Source organism: Coregonus clupeaformis, chromosome 8 (assembly GCF_020615455.1).
Source record: "Coregonus clupeaformis isolate EN_2021a chromosome 8, ASM2061545v1, whole genome shotgun sequence".
In the NCBI taxonomy this organism is placed as follows: domain Eukaryota; kingdom Metazoa; phylum Chordata; class Actinopteri; order Salmoniformes; family Salmonidae; genus Coregonus; species Coregonus clupeaformis.
The window spans coordinates 46,308,449-46,331,979 of record NC_059199.1 but is presented as its reverse complement, the minus strand read 5'-3'; the positions used below and the strand labels follow the sequence as shown (position 1 = coordinate 46,331,979).

The 23,531-nt window shown below is 43.6% G+C and overlaps 1 protein-coding gene across 26 annotated transcripts in view; it reads right to left on the bottom strand.

The window, feature by feature from the left end:
* The window catches only part of LOC121571839 (focal adhesion kinase 1), a 162,545-nt gene that overhangs the window by 92,361 nt on the left and 46,653 nt on the right, over window positions 1-23,531 (bottom strand). For 5 of the 26 annotated variants that reach the window (XM_041883552.2, XM_041883557.2, XM_041883559.2 and 2 more), the window contains exon 1: window positions 12,198-13,003. The exons of 2 other annotated variants lie outside the window; for them this stretch is intronic. In XM_041883552.2, the coding sequence (XP_041739486.2) occupies window positions 12,198-12,321 (124 nt within the window). In that variant the 5' untranslated portion in view covers window positions 12,322-13,003. Of the gene's footprint in view, window positions 1-12,197; window positions 13,047-23,531 lie in introns of those variants that run through there. 19 more of the 26 variants (XM_041883563.2, XM_041883564.2, XM_041883566.2 and 16 more) reach the window with 8 other exon arrangements.

Genomic DNA, 23,531 nt, shown 5'->3' with positions numbered 1-23,531 from the left:
TTAGGCTTGCCATAACAAAATGGTTAAATACTTATTGGGTTAAATACTTATTGACTGAATACATTTCAGCTTAAATTTGATAAATGTTTCTAAAACATTCTAAAATATTCCACTTTGACATTATGGGGTATTGTGTGTAGATCAATGACACAAAATCTCAATGTAATCCATTTTAAATTCAGGCTGTAACAACATTTTGAAAAAGTAAAGGGGTGCGAATACTGGCACTGTATTAACAATAGGCATAATCCCTCATTGATTAATAGTACCTCTTTCTATTTTATGTAGATTAGTATATGCATCTGTCCCCCTGCATTACTTATTTCCTTGTTGCATAGGCTAGTATAGCCCTCTTTCCATCTGAGTATTCATGGTAAAGTAGTGTACTGAGCTAGCTGGTGCACAGTTCTGCAGAGGCCAGTTAGACGCCTTCTCTCTTTTCATTGACAAACAACTGATGAAGATGGCTTCTTTGTTCTGTGGGCAAGGAGTTGAGGGTTGAACGGTTCACCCTGTACACCCTCACAGAAAGAGAGAGAGATGGGTGAAAAGAGAAATGGGCGAAAGAGAAAGAGAGAAAGAGAGTTGGGTGAAAGCGAGAGAGCGGGATAGAGAGAGAAGTGGGACGAACAAGAGTGTGAAAGAGATGGGAGGAGGGGTGAGAGAGCCAGAGAGAGAGCAAGCAGTATAGGGAAGCCCCTGGATGGAGCCCCTCTAGCTGACCTACTGAGAGCAGGCAGCTCAGTACTGTACAGACAGTGCCAATGTTAGTCAGAGCAGTTTACATAACCACAGTCCTGTACGCCTGTCTATGTTCTGGGTATTCTGTGTACCTTCTGCGTGTAAAGGTGTGTCTGAGGGTATACATATTCTGATCTTTTTAGACTCAATTGGTCCTTTGACCAATCAGATCAGCTCTTTTGCCCATAATTGGGCAAAAGATCAGAATTGGTCTGCCTGTGTAAATGCAGACTTACTGTACTTGGTCTGCTTATGTGTATCTTGGCCCAATTGCAGGACCTCACGATACGATATTACCGGGATACTTAGGTGCCGATAAGATATGTATTGCGATTCTCACTTTTCTATATGTATTGTGATTCCATACTGCGACTTTATTGCAATTTGATGTTCCAAACATATTGCTCACTATATGTCTGCTGCAGAGACACAAGAGAGCATGAGAAAATGAGTTTTGATCAGTCATGGAAATAAAAGGGCTGAAAACAAATTGGCTCCCTATTTAAAAAGATGGAGAACAAGCTCTAGGATGAAAAATACTGTAGTTTTGCAGCAGGTACAGCTGACTAGCGCTAGCGAATACTACCTAGCAAAAAAACGTACAAAAAAAAAACATTTTTAAAATGGTCATGTAGGTTCTGTATTTCAGAGTGTGTAGTAAAGTAGAATGGGGATAAATACGCTGCCAAACACCCACAACCCCACACACCAGTGTTTGTCAGGCAGGAGGAATCCCTGTTAACCTAGATTAGAATGGGGGGGTTCTGATTCCTCAGTCCTCGACAACACCAGCACAATGGGAGACCTTTTAAGCAGATTTATCCAATCAGCAGGTAGAATCAGGCTCTCTGGCTGGACTTATCTTTTCAGGGAGCTGGGCTAGGGTTGATGTCTACTGGTGAGAGCTGGGGTTGATGTGTACTGGTGAGAGCTGGGGTTGATGTGTACTGGTGAGAGCTGGGGTTGATGTGTACTGGTGAGAGCTGGGGTTGATGTCTACTGGTGAGAGCTGGGGTTGATGTCTACTGGTGAGAGCTGGGGTTGATGTCTACTGGTGAGAGCTGGGGTTGATGTCTACTGGTGAGAGCTGGGGTTGATGTGTACTGGTGAGAGCTGGGGTTGATGTCTACTGGTGAGAGCTGGGGTTGATGTGTACTGGTGAGAGCTGGGGTTGATGTGTACTGGTGAGAGCTGGGGTTGATGTCTACTGGTGAGAGCTGGGGTTGATGTGTACTGGTGAGAGCTGGGGTTGATGTCTACTGGTGAGAGCTGGGGTTGATGTGTACTGGTGAGAGCTGGGGTTGATGTCTACTGGTGAGACTTGGCCGCCACTGGCCTCCATTTTAGACTTTCTAGAGATGTGGAGATACCCTGTAGCCCAGGATCTACTGCCAGACTCAACTTCACAGCCAACAGCATTAGCTACACAGAGCCTACACTGGAAAACATAATCTAGCAATGCTAAGAGCCCGGATGAATGCAGACACACACACACTCTCCCCCTATCTCGTCAATGTGACTGGGGGCCATTACCAGGGAAGTTGATACGTTTCCACCTGGTAATAATGACATTGCTGAGAAAGAAGAGGGAAACCTACGGATCCCTTTATGTAAGTCTACAGTGGGGAAAAAAAGTATTTAGTCAGCCACCAATTGTGCAAGTTCTCCCACTTAAAAAGATGAGAGAGGCCTGTAATTTTCATCATAGGTACACGTCAACTATGACAGACAAAATGAGAAAAAAAAATCCAGAAAATCACATTGTAGGATTTTTAATGAATTTATTTGCAAATTATGGTGGAAAATAAGTATTTGGTCAATAACAAAAGTTTCTCAATACTTTGTTATATACCCTTTGTTGGCAATGACACAGGTCAAACGTTTTCTGTAAGTATTCACAAGGTTTTCACACACTGTTGCTGGTATTTTGGCCCATTCCTCCATGCAGATCTCCTCTAGAGCAGTGATGTTTTGGGGCTGTCGCTGGGCAACACGAACTTTCAACTCCCTCCAAAGATTTTCTATGGGGTTGAGATCTGGAGACTGGCTAGGCCACTCCAGGACCTTGAAATGCTTCTTACGAAGCCACTCCTTCGTTGCCCGGGCGGTGTGTTTGGGATCCTTGTCATGCTGAAAGACCCAGCCACGTTTCATCTTCAATGCCCTTGCTGATGGAAGGAGGTTTTCACTCAAAATCTCACGATACATGGCCCCATTCATTCTTTCCTTTACACGGATCAGTCGTCCTGGTCCCTTTGCAGAAAAAACAGCCCCAAAGCATGATGTTTCCACCCCCATGCTTCACAGTAGGTATGGTGTTCTTTGGATGCAACTCAGCATTCTTTGTCCTCCAAACACTATGAGTTGAGTTTTTACCAAAAAGTTCTATTTTGGTTTCATCTGACCATATGACATTCTCCCAATCCTCTTCTGGATCATCCAAATGCACTCTAGCAAACTTCAGACGGGCCTGGACATGTACTGGCTTAAGCAGGGGGACACGTCTGGCGCTGCAGGATTTGAGTCCCTGGCGGCGTAGTGTGTTACTGATGGTAGGCTTTGTTACTTTGGTCCCAGCTCTCTGCAGGTCATTCACTAGGTCCCCTCGTGTGGTTCTGGGATTTTTGCTCACCGTTCTTGTGATCATTTTGACCCCACGGGGTGAGATCTTGCGTGGAGCCCCAGATCGAGGGAGATTATCAGTGGTCTTATATGTCTTTCATTTCCTAATAATTGCTCCCACAGTTGATTTCTTCAAACCAAGCTGCTTACCTATTGCAGTTTCAGTCTTCCCAGCCTGGTGCAGGTCTACAATTTTGTTTCTGGTGTCCTTTGACAGCTCTTTGGTCTTGGCCATAGTGGAGTTTGGAGTGTGACTGTTTGAGGTTGTGGACAGGTGTCTTTTATACTGATAACAAGTTCAAACAGGTGCCATTAATACAGGTAACGAGTGGAGGACAGAGGAGCCTATTAAAGAAGAAGTTACATGTCTGTGAGAGACAGAAATCTTGCTTGTTTGTAGGTGACCAAATACTTATTTTCCACCATAATTTGCAAATAAATTCATTAAAAATCCTACAAATTTTTTTTCTCCGTTTGTCTGTCATAGTTGACGTGTACCTATGATGAAAATTACAGGCCTTTCTCATCTTTTTAAGTGGGAGAACTTGCACAGTTGGTGGCTGACTAAATACTTTTTTCCCCCACTGTATATCCACCTTTCTGTAAGTCTATATCCACCAATGTCTCATTGGAGATAACTTTTCTGGACTAAAACCTAATTATGATAAATGTACAATATTACGTATTGGATCTTTAAAAAATACAACTTTTACATGACCCTATAGTTTACCAAGAAAATGGGCTGACGGTGAAGTAGACATACTTGGTATTCATATCACAAAATATATAAACGAGCTCTCCACAATGAATTTCAATAGAAAAATCCTGCAACCACGGAGAGGTAAATGCATGTCCATTTATGGAAAAATTGCCCTGATTAACTCCTTATTTAGATCTCAGTTTACTCACTTACTTATGGCGCTGCCTACTCCTGATGATTCATTTTTCAAATCATATGAGAAAAAAATATTTCGCTTTATCTGGGATGCTAAACCAGACAAGATAAAGCGTTCCTATATATATAATGAATATGAACTGGGTGTTACTAAGAAATCTTTATCCATTGTTTAAAAATTGCCTTTTTGCAGATTGCCATTTCTAATTTTCGATTAATTGAAAATTAAACTTGTTTTCAAGGTATCTCTCTTTTTCAAACAAGCATTGCAGAGCTGGCTACAATTTCATCCCCCTGAAAAGATAGAACAAATATTACAACAAATATTATGGCTGAACTCAAATGTGCTGGTTGATAAAAGACCTGTATTTATGGAAAATATGTTTGAAAAGGGTATTTTGTTTTTAAATTATATTGTAAATTGGAATGGCAGAGTTATGTCTTTCATGGAGTTATCAGAATTGTATGGTAAGGTCTGCTCAATCCAAGATTACAACCAATTGATTACAGCATTACCCCAAAAATGGAGGAGGCAGGTGGCAGTGGGAGGAGGTAGGGAACTGGTCTGTCTGCCCAATATAAAGGATCAAAACTGGCAGAGGAATAAATATAGCATCAATAGGAAAGTATACCAGTTTTATTTGAGGACCAGGATGTTGACAGCTGTGCCATACAGATCGCAAAAACAGAGATTTTTGATGTACCGATTCCATGGTATGAGTTGATATATAAAACGATTCAAGACTTTGTGCTTTTCAGCTAAAATTATTGTACAGAATTATTGCCACCAACAAAATGTTGAATATTTGGGGCATACAATCATCGTAGCGTTGCAGATTTTTTTGTGAGGATACAGAATCAATAGACCATTTGTTTTGGTATTGCCCTCAGGTAGCCTGTTTCTGGTCTCAGGTTCAGGAATGGCTGAAAATGCATAACATTAATCTAAAATTGACCCTAGAAATAATATTGTTGGGAGATCTGGAGAGACCGGGTCAGTCAATTACTAATATACTACAAATTTTTGTAAAAGTATTTATCTTCAACTCGCAATCTATGGATTCTATTCGATTAGATAGATTCAAATTGTATGTTAAACATCACAGCATAGCTGAAAGATATATAGTGCGTAGAAATCTGAAGAGGGTGGCCAGCAGAGATAGGTGGGATGGGCTTAGGGAAGCTGAGGGTTGGGATGTGGAATTGGAGACAAGTGGGAGTGGAGTTGCTGGGCGGGGGATAGAATGACGGTCAAAGATAAAAGTCAAAAATAAAGTCAAAATAAATAAAAAAGTAAGTTTGAATGACACTGAGGGGCAGTGTTGTTACAGCTAATGCCTGTTTGCCTGCGAGGCTGATGCCGCACAGGTGTTTGTACACATGCATATACACACACACTCTCATTCAAATGCACACACGGGCACACAAACATACACACTTGTAAATAGTGCCATACATGCACTCCAACATATTCAGTTGGCCTTGCTGTTATGATTTTTGTTGTCCTTGATGTCTTTTGTTTTTGCATTGTTGTTTTCCTTTGTCTTTCTCTTTTGTTGGTGCATCTTGGATTGTTGAGGGCAGCTCTTGGGGAACTGTGGGGGGGATTTTGGAGGGCTGGTGGCCTGGCGGTTGGGAGCTTGGGCCGGTGGCTGATAGGTTGCTGGTTCGGGTCCCCGTTTTTGACCTTGTGGGAGATCTGTCGATGTGCCCTTGAGCAGGGCGTTTACCCTGGTTGCTTCTGTGGGTCACTCTGGATGGGAGTCTGTTAGATGAAATATTTGATGTACAGTGGGGAAAAAAAGTATTTAGTCAGCCACCAATTGTGCAAGTTCTCCCACTTAAAAAGATGAGAGAGGCCTGTATTTTTCATCATAGGTACACGTCAACTATGACAGACAAATTGAGCAAAAAAAATCCAGAAAATCACATTGTAGGATTTTTTATGAATTTATTTGCAAATGATGGTGGAAAATAAGTATTTGGTCACCTACAAACAAGCAAGATTTCTGGCTCTCACAGACCTGTAACTTCTTCTTTAAGAGGCTCCTCTGTCCTCCACTTGTTACCTGTATTAATGGCACCTGTTTGAACTTGTTATCAGTATAAAAGACACCTGTCCACAACCTCAAACAGTCACACTCCAAACTCCACTATGGCCAAGACCAAAGAGCTGTCAAAGGACACCAGAAACAAAATTGTAGACCTGCACCAGGCTGGGAAGACTGAATCTGCAATAGGTAAGCAGCTTGGTTTGAAGAAATCAACTGTGGGAGCAATTATTAGGAAATGGAAGACATACAAGACCACTGATAATCTCCCTCGATCTGGGGCTCCACGCAGATCTCACCCCGTGGGGTCAAAATGATCACAAGAACGGTGAGCAAAAATCCCAGAACCACACGGGGGACCTAGTGAATGACCTGCAGAGAGCTGGGACCAAAGTAACAAAGCCTACCATCAGTAACACACTACGCCGCCAGGGACTCAAATCCTGCAGTGCAAGACGTGTCCCCCCTGCTTAAGGCAGTACATGTCCAGGCCTGTCTGAAGTTTGCTCAGAGTGCATTTGGATGATCCAGAAGAGGATTGGGAGAATGTCATATGGTCAGATGAAACCAAAATATAACTTTTTGGTAAAACTCAACTCGTCGTGTTTGGAGGACAAAGAATGCTGAGTTGCATCCAAAGAACACCATACCTACTGTAAGCATGGGGGTGGAAACATCATGCTTTGGAGCTGTTTTTCTGTAAAGGGACCAGGACTGACTGATCCGTGTAAAGGAAAGAATGAATGGGGCCATGTATCGTGAGATTTTGAGTGAAAACCTCCTTCCATCAGCAAGGGCATTGAAGATGAAACGTGGCTGGGTCTTTCAGCATGACAATGATCCCAAACACACCGCCTGGGCAACGAAGGAGTGGCTTCGTAAGAAGCATTTACAAGGTCCTGGAGTGGCCTAGCCAGTCTCCAGATCTCAACCCCATAGAAAATCTTTGGAGGGAGTTGAAAGTCCGTGTTGCCCAGTGACAGCCCCAAAACATCACTGCTCTAGAGGAGATCTGCATGGAGGAATGGGCCAAAATACCAGCAACAGTGTGTGAAAACCTTGTGAAGACTTACAGAAAACGTTTGACCTGTGTCATTGCCAACAACAGGTATATAACAAAGTATTGAAAAACTTTTGTTATTGACCAAATACTTATTTTCCACCATAATTTGCAAATAAATTCATTAAAAATCCTACAATGTGATTTTTTGGATATTTTTTTCTCATTTTGTCTGTCATAGTTGACGTGTACCTATGATGAAAATTACAGGCCTCTCTCATCTTTTTAAGTGGGAGAACTTGCACAATTGGTGGCTGACTAAATACTTTTTTTCCCCACTGTAGATGTTGAGCGGCTTCACTGCAAGTAGATCGTATGTTTTAATATTCCAGAATGTTATATTTATTTATTTTTCTATATCCACCTTTCTGTAAGTCTATATCCACCTTTCTGTAAGTCTACAGTAAGGGAAAAAAGTATTTGATCCCCTGCTGATTTTGTACGTTTGCCCACTGACAAAGAAATGATCAGTCTATAATTTTTATGGTAGGTTTATTTGAACAGTGAGAGACAGAATAACTACAAAAGAATCCAAAAAAACGCATGTTAAAAATGTTATAAATTGATTTGCATTTTAATGAGGGAAATAAGTATTTGACCCCCTCTCAATCAGAAAGATTTCTGTCTCCCAGGTGTTTTTTATACAGGTAACGAGCTGAGATTAGGAGCACACTCTTAATGAGTGCTCCTAATCTCAGCTTGTTACCTGTATAAAAGACACCTGTCCACAGAAGCAATCAATCAGATTCCAAACTCTCCACCATGGCCAAGACCAAAGAGCTCTCCAAGGATGTCAGGGACAAGATTGTAGACCTACACAAGGCTGGAATGGGCTACAAGACCATCGCCAAGCAGCTTGGTGAGAAGGTGACAACAGTTGCTGCGATTATTCGCAAATGGAAGAAACACAAAATAACTGTCAATCTCCCTCGGCCTGGTGCTCCATGCAAGATCTCACCTTGTGGAGTTGCAATGATCATGAGAACGGTGAGGAATCAGCCCAGAACTACACAGGAGGATCTTGTCAATGATCTCAAGGCAGCTGGGACCATAGTCACCAAGAAAACAATTGGTAACACACTACACCGTGAAGGACTGAGATCCTGCAGCGCCCGCAAGTTCCCCTTGCTCAAGAAAGCACATATACAGGGCCGTCTGAAGTTTGCCAATGAACATCTGAATGATTCAGAGGAGAACTGGGTGAAAGTGTTGTGGTCAGATGAGACCAAAATCGAGCTCTTTGGCATCAACTCAACTCGCCGTGTTTGGAGGAGGAGGAATGCTGCCTATGACCCCAAGAACACCATCCCCACCGTCAAACATGGAGATGGAAACATTATGCTTTGGGGGTGTTTTTCTGCTAAGGGGACAGGACAACTTCACCGCATCAAAGGGACGATGGACGGGGACATGTACCGTCAAATCTTGGGTGAGAACCTCCTTCCCTCAGCCAGGGCATTGAAAATGGGTCGTGGATGGGTATTCCAGCATGACAATGACCCAAAACACACGGCCAAGGCAACAAAGGAGTGGCTCAAGAAGAAGCACATTAAGGTCCTGGAGTGGCCTAGCCAGTCTCCAGACCTTAATCCCATAGAAAATCTTTGTAGGGAGCTGAAGGTTCGAGTTGCCAAACGTCAGCCTCGAAACCTTAATGACTTGGAGAAGATCTGCAAAGAGGAGTGGGACAAAATCCCTCCTGAGATGTGTGCAAACCTGGTGGCCAACTACAAGAAACGTTTGACCTCTGTGATTACCAACGAGGGTTTTGCCACCAAGTACTAAGTCATGTTTTGCAGAGGGGTCAAATACTTATTTCCCTCATTAAAATGCAAATCAATTTATAACTTTTTGACATGCGTTTTTCTGGATTTCTTTGTTGTTATTCTGTTTCTCACTGTTCAAATAAACCTACCATTAAAATTATAGACTGATCATTTCTTTGTCAGTGGGCAAACGTACAAAATCAGCAGGGGATCAAATACTTTTTTCCCTCACTGTATATCCACCTTTCTGTAAGTCTATATCCACCTTTCTGTAAGTCTATATCCACCTTTCTGTAAGTCGATATCCACCTTTCTGTAAGTCGATATCCACCTTTCTGTAAGTGTATATCCTGAAACAAAACACTGGTGGAGTGGGAGAGATGGCTCAATAGCCACCGGCATCATTGCTACCCCCACCTCCTACACAAAGACAGACACCCTATCTCCAGCTCAGGGAGACACACCGTGAAAGTTAACTACCACGTAGCTACGTAGCCAGTGGGCCCTTCTCCTTCTAGCGCTGAAATCAAACCCACCCTTCACCTCCAAACCACATACTCTCCCTTTATTCTGCCTGACACCAACACTTGCATTCAACAAAACATATCTAATTAGATGTACTGTAGGCAACCCGGACAAACGGCTTGACAACTGAAACGATGGGAACCAGATTTGGTGTAGAGCCAAGGTGCTGGTTGGACAGCTATCCCGCTGAGGGTTTGTACTGGGTTAATCTGGATCCTACCTGCACGGGTCCAAGCACCTGATTATCTAATACAAACTGGGAGGACCACGCGAACATCGCTGCTTGAGACTGCGTCCGAAATGGCAACCTATTCCCTATATAGTACACTCCTTTTGACCAGGGCCAATAGGGTGTTGGTCAAAAGTAGTGCACTATATAGGAATAGGGTGCCATTTCAGACACACCTTCTGCCTCTGTTCCAATACATTGCATCATCCATAGTGGTATAATAAGAAGAGTAAGCTAGATCAGTGATTCACAGTAACCCAACAGTTAGCAGGAACAATGAGACAGATTGGTCATAGAAAGATGGGTCATAGATGTCAGCCATACGCCGTTACTGACAATGAGCCATGCTAAGACTGACACTACATCACTGTCACGTAGTCATATTCAAATTCAAACCCTTTCCACTGTTATTTTTCTTCTCCCTCCTCCTCTCCCTCTCCATTTCCCTCTCCTCTCTTCTTCTCCCTCCCCTCCCTCTCCCCGATAGTCAACTACTGACTGACACATGGCATGCTGAAGCATATGCTCAGTGACAATAGGCTGCTTTAAATTCACATGTTTTGTTTTCCATGCGGACAAAGAAAGCCACTCAAAGTGGGAGTCTGGCTAGAAATGGAATTGGAATTGACTGCTGCAGGGCCCAGCCTCCATTATCAGCAGCTGCTCAAGCAATCATGTCAGCTGTGGGTTCTATGGGCGACATGTGAAAGGGAGCTGAACCCTGTGGTCGTGAAACACACAAAATCTTCATACACACAAACAAATTCACACAGACACACAGTTACGCATATGTGCAAACACACACACACAAACTAAGATGAACGAACACAAACTAAGACGAATGCCCAAACGAAGACAAACACGTGCACGCACACACACACCCTCCCCATACACACACACATCATCCATTCCACAGGGGAAACAAAGCTGGCAGCTCCCCTACTACAGTATCATGGTTACGTCCCTATCATCTGTCACAGACAGGTTTGTAAAGGTTACTACTCGTTATGTGGAGAAATGCCACTTCTCTGGCAAGCGTTGTGCCCTTTAAAAGAGCAGAGCTTGCTGCATTGCACAGAAAGATAAACGACAAGCGTTCAAGCAAAACAAGAGGGGGGAAAAACACATTGGAGGTAGTTAATGGCAGGCATCAAATCTATAAAAGACGTAATCGGTATGAAATCTATCACTCTGTAGTTTGGAGTGTTAATGATTTCAACACAATAGGCAGGCTACACAACACAGTCAGTCAGGATTAAACTATAACAGAAAAACAACAACCGTGACCAGCTAAACACTCTACTGATCAAACTAACACAGGTAGATGGTGAGGAAGAAGAAGAAGGAAGAAGGAAGAAGAAGGAAGAGGAAGAAGGTGGGAGAAGAAGGTGGGAGGAGAAGAAGAAGAAGATGGGAGAAGAAGAAGAAGATGGGAGAAGAAGAAGAAGAAGAAGAAGATGGGAGAAGAAGAAGATGGGAGAAGAAGGTGGGAGAAGAAGAAGATGGGAGAAGAAGAAGATGGAAGAAGAAGAAGGTGGGAGAAGAAGAAGAAGGAGGAAGAAGAAGAAGAAGAAGGTGGAAGAAGAAGAAGAAGAAGGTGGAAGAAGAAGAAGAAGAAGGTGGAAGAAGAAGAAGAAGAAGGTGGAAGAAGAAGAAGAAGAAGGTGGAAGAAGAAGAAGAAGAAGAAGAAGAAGGTGGGAGAAGAAGAAGAGGGTGGGAGAAGAAGAAGTTGGGAGAAGAAGAAGAGGTTGGGAGAAGAAGAAGAAGAAGGTGGAAGAAGAAGAAGGTGGAAGAAGAAGAAGAAGGTGGAAGAAGGTGGAAGAAGGTGGAAGAAGGTGGAAGAAGGTGGAAGAAGGTGGAAGAAGGTGGAAGAAGAAGAAGAAGAAGAAGAAGAAGAAGAAGAAGAAGAAGAAGAAGAAGAAGAAGAAGAAGAAGAAGAAGAAGAAGAAGAAGAAGAAGAAGAAGAAGAAGAAGAAGAAGAAGAAGAAGAAGAAGAAGAAGAAGAAGAAGAAGAAGAAGAAGAAGAAGAAGAAGAAGAAGAAGAAGAAGAAGAAGAAGAAAATGGGAGAAGAAGAAGATGGGAGAAGAAGATGGGAGAAGAAGAAGAAGATGGGAGAAGAAGAAGAAGAAGTTGGGAGAAGAAGAAGAAGTTGGAGAAGAAGAAGAAGAAGAAGAAGGTGGGAGAAGAAGAAGTTGGGAAGAAGAAGAAGAAGAAGAACAAGGTGTGAGTAGAAGTAGAAGGTGTAAGTAGAAGTAGAAGAAGATGGAAGGAGTAGTGGAAGTTTGGAGTTAGTAGTAGTGGTAGTACCTGCAGCCCAGCACATGGGGAAGAGGCTGCAGCCGGGACTGGTCGCCATGTGGGTTGGTCCCCCTGCTCGCTCTCTCTCGGGTCCCACAGCCGGCCAACACCCAGAGTTCTCACAGAACTGCATAGAGGCCAGGGCTTCCTTCCTTCCCACTACACCACACCAACCCTTTACCTCCTTACCAAGTAACACCAACCACCCTGTCTACGCCGGGCCACAATGCTTCTAATCCCATACACATAGGGCCAAGTCAGATCCACACAGCCCCAGTTCACTCTACCCACTCCCCCATCTACTCCACCACTTAACCCCTGGTCCAGAGCCAGCACTAGGGTCTGGGACGGGAGGGGGAAGGGGCTCAACGAGAGAAACACATCCAAGACATCCAGAGAGAGAGAGAGGGAGCTCCAGCCAAGTGCTGGCCCAGTTTTCAGCACTGAAACAGGGGCAGGAAGAACAAGGTGGAGGTGGATCAACAGTATGTAGAGTTTTTTTTTCCCACTCCACTGTTAATATACAGCTTCCTAATTTGTTCTGCTGCTTCTGTCCCGGTGTAGAAATCCACAGTAGTTCCGTCTGTCAGTCTGTCCGTCTGGCTGGTCAGCGTTGCTAAGCCTTCCGCTGAGAGCCTTCCCCCAGAATACTAATCCTAACCCAGGTGCCCCGCAACCAACAACCGCCGCCTCGCAGGAGAGGAGAACAGGAGAGCAGAGAAAAGTAGTCCAAAACGAGTAACTCCACTCTGCTCGGTTCACTTTGTACTCATTCTAAGGCAAAAGGCCAGTGTGCTAAACTCGCCTGAGGAAGAGTGTATGACAGGGTGTGTGAGCAGAGAGAGTGACAGAGAGAGAGGGAGGGAGGGGAGAGAGAGAGGGGAGCGAGAGAGAGTGAGAGAAACATACAGTGACAGAGAGAAAGGGAGGGAGGGGAGAGAGAGAGAGAGAGAGAGGAGTGAGAGAGAGTGAGAGAAACATACAGTGACAGAGAGAAAGAAAGAAAGAAAGAAAGAAAGAAAGAAAGAAAGAAAGAAAGAAAGAAAGAAAGAAAGAAAGAAAGAAAGAAAGAAAGAAAGAAAGAAAGAAAGAAAGAAAGAAAGAAAGAAAGAAAGAAAGAAAGAAAGAAAGAAAGAAAGAAAGAAAGAAAGAAAGAAAGAAAGAAAGAAAGAAAGAAAGAAAGAAAGAAAGAAAGACAGAAAGAGTGACAGAGAGTATGTAAGAATGGGAGGAAATAGAGAGAGAGAGAGAGGCAGAGTGACAGCAAGAAGGGAGAGAAGGATATGGAGAGACGGAGAAAGCAATTGTTTCAGGTTGAATGGGAGGAAGAAACAGAGAAGACAAACAGCCGGTGTATTCCGCTCCCTCAGTCAGGGAAGTGTGTGTGGGGAGAGGAGCCAGTGCAGAGAGAGAAAGAGAGATAGAGAGAGAGAGAATAGAGGAGGGGCCAGGGGGTTAGTAGAGGCCTCATTAATATGCTAATCTGAGCCTTGGTTCTATTCAGTCCTCTAGCCCACTGCTGTTTACCGATCCCCAAACAACCCTGCAAATCAACAGTGACCCTGGGTCCGCTCCACTCTACCCCCACAGCACTCACCACTAGAGGAGGTCGTGTGTGTGTGTGTGTGTGTGTCAGGGTTTCCGTTAGGAAAATGTGACACCGGACAACGTAACCGGGCAGATTTTATTTACCAGCCATTTGAGACATTTACAGGACCCATACGCATTGAGTGCATAACCCATTAACCATAACCAATAACCCATTAGGGCGTCCACCCACAGTGCTCAGAATGACAGAAATCACATTTAGGAAAACTCCATTCTAAACAGCGCACCTAGGAAAATACCATTCTAAACAGCGCACCTAGGAAAATACCATTCTAAACAGCGCACCTAGGAAAATACCATTCTAAACAGCGCACCTAGGAAAATACCATTCTAAACAGCGCACCTGATAGCGGTTCCATATGTGACAGAGATGAACATCTCTGTTACAAACTTAGAAACAGGGGGAATTTAAAGATGCAACAACTAGGATGGGCTGCTAACATGACTAGGATTGTGCCTTAGGCTTCTGGACAATGAAATAAAGTTGATATGAAAACCAATAGAACAGGAGAGAAATGGCATAGCGGTAGGTCCAATAGGGAAGTAAATGGAAATACATTTACCAAAATGATATATTACTCCTGTCTACACAGAAATAGAGAAAAAATGAGAGAGAGAGAGAGAGAGAGAGAGAGAGAGAGAGAGAGAGAGAGAGAGAGAGAGAGAGAGAGAGAGAGAGAGAGAGAGACAGACAGACAGAGAGAGAGAAAATGGCAGAGAGAGACAGAAAGAGAAAGCGAGAGAAGCAGCAATAAGCATCCATCTGAAGAAAGAATCCCTGGCAGTCCCTGATAAGGCCAGAGCATTAAGGGCTAACCTTTGAGATGATCTGAGACCCCTGGCAATCTACACAGAGGAAATACCATGATGATTGCATTTTCAAAGTCTTAAACCTCAATGTAGTTAATTATAGTGAGATGGCCCAGAGGGGATGTCTGGGACATAGAGTCTGCGTCTCAAACGCTTTACACGAGAACACAGCTTGAGTCTCAAATGGCACCCTATTCCCTATGGGCCCTGGTCGAAAGTAGTGCACTACATAGGGAAAAGGGTGCTATTTGGGACACATTTACTGGCTATAAGGCTATAATATTATCCATAGACAAAACTTAGGGTAAACCACCTTCATTGGAATCATTGCTATGTTTTTACTGACATGACAAGTCTAGTAGTAGGGGTAGGGATTATTGCCGCATTCAAAACAACTGGGAACTCGGAAATCTCAGACTTCCGAGCATTCAAGACAACTGAAAAATCGTTTTGAATGGTCATTCAACTCGGAATTCCAACTCGGGAACTCAGGCCTCTTTCTAGAGCCCCGACTTCAGACCTGAAGATAACTGACGTCATGATTTGACATCGTATTTTTATTTTTCCAAGTTCCCAGTTGTCTTGAAAGCACCATTAGGTTTATTGTTTAGCTTACTAGCTAGATGTCTAAACAACAGACTCCACTTCGCAAGATGATCACATGACCCATCAAGTTAGCCGGGTGTGTCTGGGGGGGTGCTTGTAGCATTTCTTTCACATTACCCATCAATTTATACAAGTGTGTCTGGGTAAGAATCATTTAATAATTATAAAATATTTATACAATATTTATCTGGACATTTTCTACTTTTGATATTGCTATTAACCATTTCACTGCACCGTTTTCTGTATCCTGTGCATGTGACAAATAAACGTAGATTTTATTTAATATAGTGTGTGTTTACCAGAGACGGTAATGTGAAGAACAACATGACCTGCACCAAAGTCAGATTAGGATATAGGCCAAGGACTAGATAATGTATTTTTGCTACTACTTTCACCAATTTTAGTCTTGAAATCTTGGGTTGTTTACTACACTACCTTACTCTGTTTAGCACATGGCCTCACATGTGAATTAAAGACATGGGTTAAAGACCCGATGCCGGGTGTGAACGATGCTGAATGGGTGTAGAAAAAGAAGAGCTCTCCAGTAGGTGTACCAAAACATTCAAGGGCCATTTTCTCAAAAGTGGGGTTACAGGTTTATCAACTTTCAAAGCAGAATTACTTTCCCAATGTTCCTCAACTGCAGTGTATGAAACACCATTTTCTAGCTCTGAGTATCTACTTTTATCCAATGTAAAAAAAAACACGTCATAAAATGTTGCTACATTGGATGTGTGACCAAACAATGTACAAACAATTGAATTGGCCACAGATGGACTCCAATCAAGTTGTAGTGGCATCTCAAGGATGATCAAAGGAATTTGGATGCACCTGACCTCAATTTGGAGTGTCATAGCAAAGGGGTGTGAATACTTACACTACCAGTCAAAAGTTTGGACATACCTACTCATTCAAGGGTTTTTCTTTATTTTTACTATTTTTTACATTGTAGAATAGTTGTGAAGACATCAAAACTATGAAATAACACATATGGAATCATGTAGTAACCAAAAAAGTGTTAAACAAAGCAAAATATATATTTGAAATTCTTAAAATAGCCACCCTTTGCCTTGATGACAGCTTTGCACACTCTTGGCATTCTCTCAACCAGCTTCATGAGGAGGTCACCTGCAATGCATTTCAATTAACAGGTGTGCCTTCTTAAAAGTTAATTTGTGGAAACTCTTTCCTTCTTAATGCGTTTGAGCCAATCAGTTGTGTTGTGACAAGGTAGGGGTGGTATACAGAAGATAGCCCTATTTGGTAAAAGACCAAGTCCATATTATGGCAAGAACAGCTCAAATAAGCAAAGAGAAACGACAGTCCATCATTACTTTAAGACATGAAGGTCAGTCAATACGGAACATTTCAAGAACTTTGAACGTTTCTTCAAGTGCAGTCGCAAAAACCATCAAGCGCTATGATGAAACTGGCTCTCATGAGGACCACCACAGGAATGGAAGACCCAGAGTCACCTCTGCTGCAGAGGATAAGTTCATTAGAGTTACCAGCCTCAGAAATTGCAGCCCAACTGTTCAGAGGGGACTGTGTGAATCAGGCCTTCATGGTCAAATTGCTGCAAAGAAACCACTACTAAAGGACACCAATAAGAAGAAGAGACATGTGCTTGGGCCAAGAAACACGAGCAATGGACATTAGGACCGGTGGAAATTTGTCCTTTGGTCTGGAGTCCAAATTGGAGATATTTGGTTCCAACCGCCATGCCTTTGTCAGACACGGTGTGGGTGACCGGGTGATCTCCGCATGTGTAGTTCCTACCGTAAAGCATGGAGGAGGAGGTGTTATAGTGTGGGGGTGCTTTGCTGGCGACACTGTGATTTATTTAGAATTCAAGGCACACTTAACCAGCATGGCTACCACAGCATTCTGCAGCGATATGCCATCCCATCTGGTTTGAGCTTAGTGGAACATTGACCCAACACACCTCCAGGCTGTGTAAGGGCTATTTTACCAAGAAGGAGAGTGATGGAGTGCTGCATCAGATGACCTGGCCTCCACAATCCCCCGACCTCAACCCAATTGAGATGGTTTGGGATGAGTCGGATGGCAGAGTGAAGGAAAAGCAGCCAACAAGTGCTCAGCATATGTGGGAACTCCTTCAAGACTGTTGGAAAAGCATTCCAGGTGAAGCTGGTTGAGAGAATGCCAAGAGTGTGCAAAGCTGTCATCAAGGCAAAGTGTGGCTACTTGAAAAATCTCAAATATAAAATAACACTTTTTTGGTTACTACATTATTCAATATGTGTTATTTCATAGTTTTGATGTCTTTACTATTATTCTACTATGTAGAAAATAGTTTTAAAAAAAGAAAAACCTTGGAGCTGTGTCCAAACTTTTGACTGGTACTGTATGTAAATATAATATTTCTGTATTTAATTTTCAATACATTTCTAAAAACACATTTTCACTTTGTCATTATGGGGTATTGGTTGGGTGAGAAAAACATATTTAATACATTTTGAATTCATGCTTTAACACAACAAAATGTGGACAAGTCAAGGGGTATGAATACTTTCTGAAGACAATGTATATGGCATCACAGACTGGCCCCTGTGGGTGAGTTAATGTTGAAGGCAGAGATTTATGCTGGCAGTTAGTTTAATCATTGTCTGCTTACTGACCAGACTGGCCATGAAAGGAGAAGGGGGAGAGGGGGTGGAGAACAGAGAAGGAGAGAGGAGGAGAAGAGGAGCAGAAGAGAGGAGCCCTGCCTGGCTGCTGCATCTATGGGTATTCATGTGGACTGGGTCTGCATCCCAAATGGCACCCTATTCCCTATGGGCCCTGGTCGAAAGTAGCACACGATATTGGGAATAGTGTGCCATTTGGGACACACTGGATCAGGGGGACAGAGAGCCCCAGAAACAGCCGTGGCAGACAGACAAAGGGGCTATGACTGCACCCCATGGAGAGGGAGAGGTGCTTTTCCCATTCAGCTATTCAGAGGCTCACATCACATCCGGCCCACTGTTCCCAAACACAAAAGCCTCTCACCCACCCCTCCTCCCCAGTCCATATTTCCATAGCAGGAGCCCAAGCTGGGGCACGTGTTACCAAACCATACAGACACCAGGCTGGGATACGTCTCACCAAACCATACAGACACCAGGCTGGGATACGTCTCACCAAACCATACAGACACCAGGCTGGGATACGTCTCACCAAACCATACAGAGACCAGGCTGGGACACGTCTCACCAAACCATATAGACACCAGGCTGGGACACGTCTCACCAAACCATACAGACACCAGGCTGGGACACGTCTCACCAAACCATACAGACACCAGGCTGGGACACGTCTCACCAAACCATACAGACACCAGGCTGGGATACGTCTCACCAAACCATACAGACACCAGGCTGGGACACGTCTCACCAAACCATACAGACACCAGGCTGGGACACGTCTCACCAAACCATACAGACACCAGGCTGGGACACGTCTCACCAAACCATACAGACACCAGGCTGGGACACGTCTCACCAAACCATACAGACACCAGGCTGGGACACGTCTCACCACCATACAGACACCAGGCTGGGACACGTCTCACCAAACCATACAGACACCAGGCTGGGACGTCCACCACCACACCAGGCTGGACACGTCTCACCAAACCATACAGACACCAGGCTGGGACACGTCTCACCAAACCATACAGACACCAGGCTGGGATACGTCTCACCAAACCATACAGACACCAGGCTGGGAGCGGTGGGTGAGAGTAGGTGCTCCGCACGCACATCCTGCAAATACATAATACGCATGCACACTCACACAAATAAGCAGAACGTGTATCTGGTATGCAACGTTCTTAATTGAAAAGCTGATTGAAGACAGACATTGACTATCCCCACTGACAGAGGAGTTTAGTGCACATTAACACACAGTCTGAATCCAGGACAGATCACAGATCATCCATCCCACAGCTGTTCATGTAGGCTCTAGTACAGCCTGTACATATTACCCTCCTGTCGCAGTTAAGGTTTTCACAACGTTCCTTTTCACCATTATCGCTTTCATCTCTGCAGCCACACAGTCAGCTGTCACCTAATGGACTGTTTGTGTTTGTGGGGGGGTTGTTTCATAAACTCAGTGGAGCCAGCCACTGTTGAAGGTCAGGGGGTTGGATGTACTACTCATCACTCCTACCCTCATGGGGCTTTCAGCATCATCACACGTTATCAAACATACTTTACCTGCATAACACTGTCACGTGGTTACACTAACCATACAGTACATAGTCATGGAGGTTTGTGTGTGTGTGTTTGTGTGTGTCACACGCCACACTGGATTACACAATCTACTGTAGCTAGCTAAATGCAATCGATCCAGATGGAACGTCAATAGAATGTGTGAATATTGATCTAAGAATGGATGCCATTATAAACCATGACCTTGCCATCTCTGGTTTATCCAGGGGGACTCAGAGCATTCTGTATGGTTTTGCACAGCTGGAATAAAACATGGTCTAGATTCTAGGAGCATTATAAACCTACGTAGGTGTATTATAGGTTTTTATAAACCTACCTAGGTGAATGATAGGTATCACAAGCCTACATGGCGGTTTTAAGATTTGAACAGTGATAGGTTCAAGCCAATTCCCAAACCTCCTAACCCTGCAGAACTCAACCCATGTAACACAACCCAGATGAAACAGAGAAACAGGGATTATCAATGATTTACTTGCCTTTAATTTAATGAGTCATTTACATAACAATGCCACTACATCATTTGAACTCCTAATCAGTATTCCCCTGGTGATGATTGCTATGTATCTGCCTTGCTAAAGAGGGCTGGACCAATTAACATATACAATAATGCAGTGACCACCTTATTTAGCCCAACCACCGGAAGGCCTGGGAAGTGGAGAGGCAGAGGGTGCGTACCAAATGGCACCCTTTCCCCTACTCCCATAGGGCTCTGGTCAAAAGTAGTGCACTTTATAGAGAAAAGGGTGTCATTTGGGACACAACTAGAAAGAGACTGCAGCGTTTGGAAGCTGTTTTATCCTGAGAGTTTCTGTGGTTGTCAAAGAAAATGAGGTGCTAGCTAGACAAAGAGAAGACACAGTCTGTTGGGGGGATAATCCCCCAAACAATATGCTATGCTAAATATCAATATGCCAAGATGGCTTCCAGATGCTGCAGTTCATTGAGAGGAATAAGAGTCCAATGCAAACTCTTAAGAGTGGTGCTACCTTAACATGTCCGATAAGAAATGCTAATTTTGGTTTTGGTAGGATGTGCCCTACTGAATGTAGCCCAGGTGTTTGTATAGCCAAGCTAAAGAGGAGTATTTATTTCCTCCTCTATTCTGACTGCTGCTCTCTCTCTACGTTATCATGTCTTTTATGGAGCTGGGACACTTCATCATTCTCCATTATTACTACAGGGGGTTTAGGAGGGCAGGGGACACAAAATGTGTGTGTGTGTGTGCGTCTGACATCCGTGAATGCGCGTGCATGCACACACACCACGGAACCAGCAGATTGTCCTTGACGAGATTAAGTGTAGAATGATGTGATAAAATATCCACCTACATACATGTACATTAAATGCTTCGCTGACACAAAATGTCAGACTTATAGTCATGGCCGAGGATAAGAGGCCGGTAAGCATATGAATCATGTGCTGAAAAAGTGTAAAATATGTAAAAGAAACTATCATGTGTAAAAAAAGTAATCAAATCACCATTCACCTCAATGGCTTTAATTTTTTTTATATATACAGTACCGGTCAAATGTTCGGACACACCTACTCATTCAAGGGTTTTTCGTTATTTGTACTATTTTCAATATTATAGAATAATAGTGAAGACATTGAAACTATGAAATAACAGATATGGATTCATGTAGTAACCAAAAAAGTGCAAAAAAAATCCTAATATATTTTATATTTGAGATTCTTCAAATAGTCACCCTTTGCCTTGATGACAGCCTTTTCCAACAGTCTTGAAGGAGTTCCCACATATGCTGAGCACTTGTTGGCTGCTTTTCCTTCACTGCGGTCCGACTCATGCCAAACCATCTCAATTGGGTTGAGGTCGGGGGATTGTGGAGACCAGGTCATCTAATGCAGCACTCCATCACTCTCCTTCTTGGTAAAATAGCCCTTACACAGCCTAGAGGTATGTGTGTCATTGTCCTGTTGAAAAACAAATGATAGTCCCACTAAGCCCAAACCAGATGGGATGGCGTATCGCTGCAGAATGCTATGGTAGCCATGCTTGGTAAGTGTGCCTTGAATTCTGAATAAATCACAGACAGTGTCACCAGCAAAGCACCCCCACAACATAACACCTCCTCCTCCACGTTTTACGGTGGGTGCTACACATGCGGAGATCATCCGTTCACCCACACCGCGTCTCACAAAGACACGGCGGTTGGAACCAGAAATCTCCAATTTGGACTCCAGACCAAAGGACAAACTTCCACCGGCCTAATGTCCATTGCTCGTGTTTCTTGGCCCAAGCAGGTCTCTTTTTCTTATTGGTGTCCTTTAGTAATGGTTTATTTGCAGCAATTCGACCATGAAGGCCTGATTCACATAGTCCCCTCTGAACAGTTGATGTTGAGATGTGTCTGTGACTTGAACTCTGTGAAGCATTTATTTGGGCTTCAATTTCTGAGGCTGGTAACTCTAATGAACTTATCCTCTGCATCAGAAGTAACTCTGGGTCTTCCATTCCTTGGTCTTTTACCAAATAGGGCTATCTTCTGTATACCCCCCTACCTTGTCACAATACAACTGATTGGCTCAAACACATTAAGAAGGAAAGAAATTCCACAAATTAACTTAAGGCACGCCTGTTAATTGAAATGCATTCCAGGTGACTACCTCATGAAGCTGGTTGAGAGAATGCCAAGAGTGTGCAAAGCAGTCATCAAGGCAAAGGGTGAAAAATCTCAAATATATTTTGATTTGTTTAACACTTTTTTGGTTACTACATGATTCCATATGTGTTATTTCATAGCTATGATGTATTCACTATTATTCTACAATGTAAAAAATAGTAAAAATAAAGAAAACCCCTTGAATGAGGTGTGTCCAAACCTTTGACTGGTAGTGTATACACAGTGCATTCGGAAAGTATTCAGACCCCTTGACTTTTTCCACATTTTGTTACGTTACAGCCTTATTCTAAAATTGATTAAATTATTTTTTTCCATCATCAATCTACACAATACTCCATAATGACAAAGCAAAAACAGGTTTTTAGAAATGTTTGCAAATATATTAAAAACAAAAAACAGAAATAACTTACTTACATAAGTATTCAGACCCTTTGCTATGAGACTCGAAATTGAGCTCAGGTGCATCCTGTTTCCATTGATCATTCCTGAGATGTTTCTACAACTTGATTGGAGTCCACCTGTGGTACATTCAATTGCTTGGACATGACTTCGAACGTCACACACCTGTCTATATAAGGTCCCACAGTTGACAGTGCATGTCAGAGTTAAAACCAAGCCATGAGGTCGAAGGAATTGTGCGTAGGGCTCCAGACAGGATTGTGTCGAGCCACAGATCTGGGGAACGGTACCAAAACAGTGGTACATTCTTAAATGGAAGAATTTTGGAACCACCAAGACTCTTCCTAGAGCTGGCTTCCCGGCCAAACTGAGCAATCGGGGGAGAAGGGCCTTGGTCAGGGAGGTGACCAATAAATCCTCTGTGGAGATGGGAGAACCTCCCAGAAGGACAACCATCTCTGCAGCACTCAACCAATCAGGACTTTATGGTAGTGGCCAGACGGAAGCCACTCCTCAGTAAAAGGCACATGACAGCCCACTTGGAGTTTGCCAAAAGGCACCTAAAGGACTCTCAGACCATGAGAAACAAGATTCTCTGGTCTGATGGAAACCAAGATTGAACTCTGGGGGAAACCTGGCACCATCCCTACGGTGATGCATGGTGGTGGCAGCGTCATGCTGTGGGGATGTTTTTCAGTGGCAGGGACTGGGAGACTAGTCAGGATCGAGGGAAAGATGAATGGAGCAAAGTACAGAGAGATCCTTGATGAAAACCTGCTCCCGAACTCTCAGGACCTCAGACTGGGGCGAAGGTTCTCCTTCCAACAGGACAACGACCCTAGGCACACAGCCAAGACAATGCAGGAGTGGATTCGGGAAAAGTCTCTGAAAGTCCTTGAGTGGCCCAGCCAGAGCCCGGACTTGAACCCGATCGTACATCTCTGGAGACCTGAAAATAGCTGTGCAGCGAAGCTCCCCATCCAACCTGACTGAGCTTGAGAGGATCTCCAGAGAACAATGGGCGAAACTCCCCAAATACA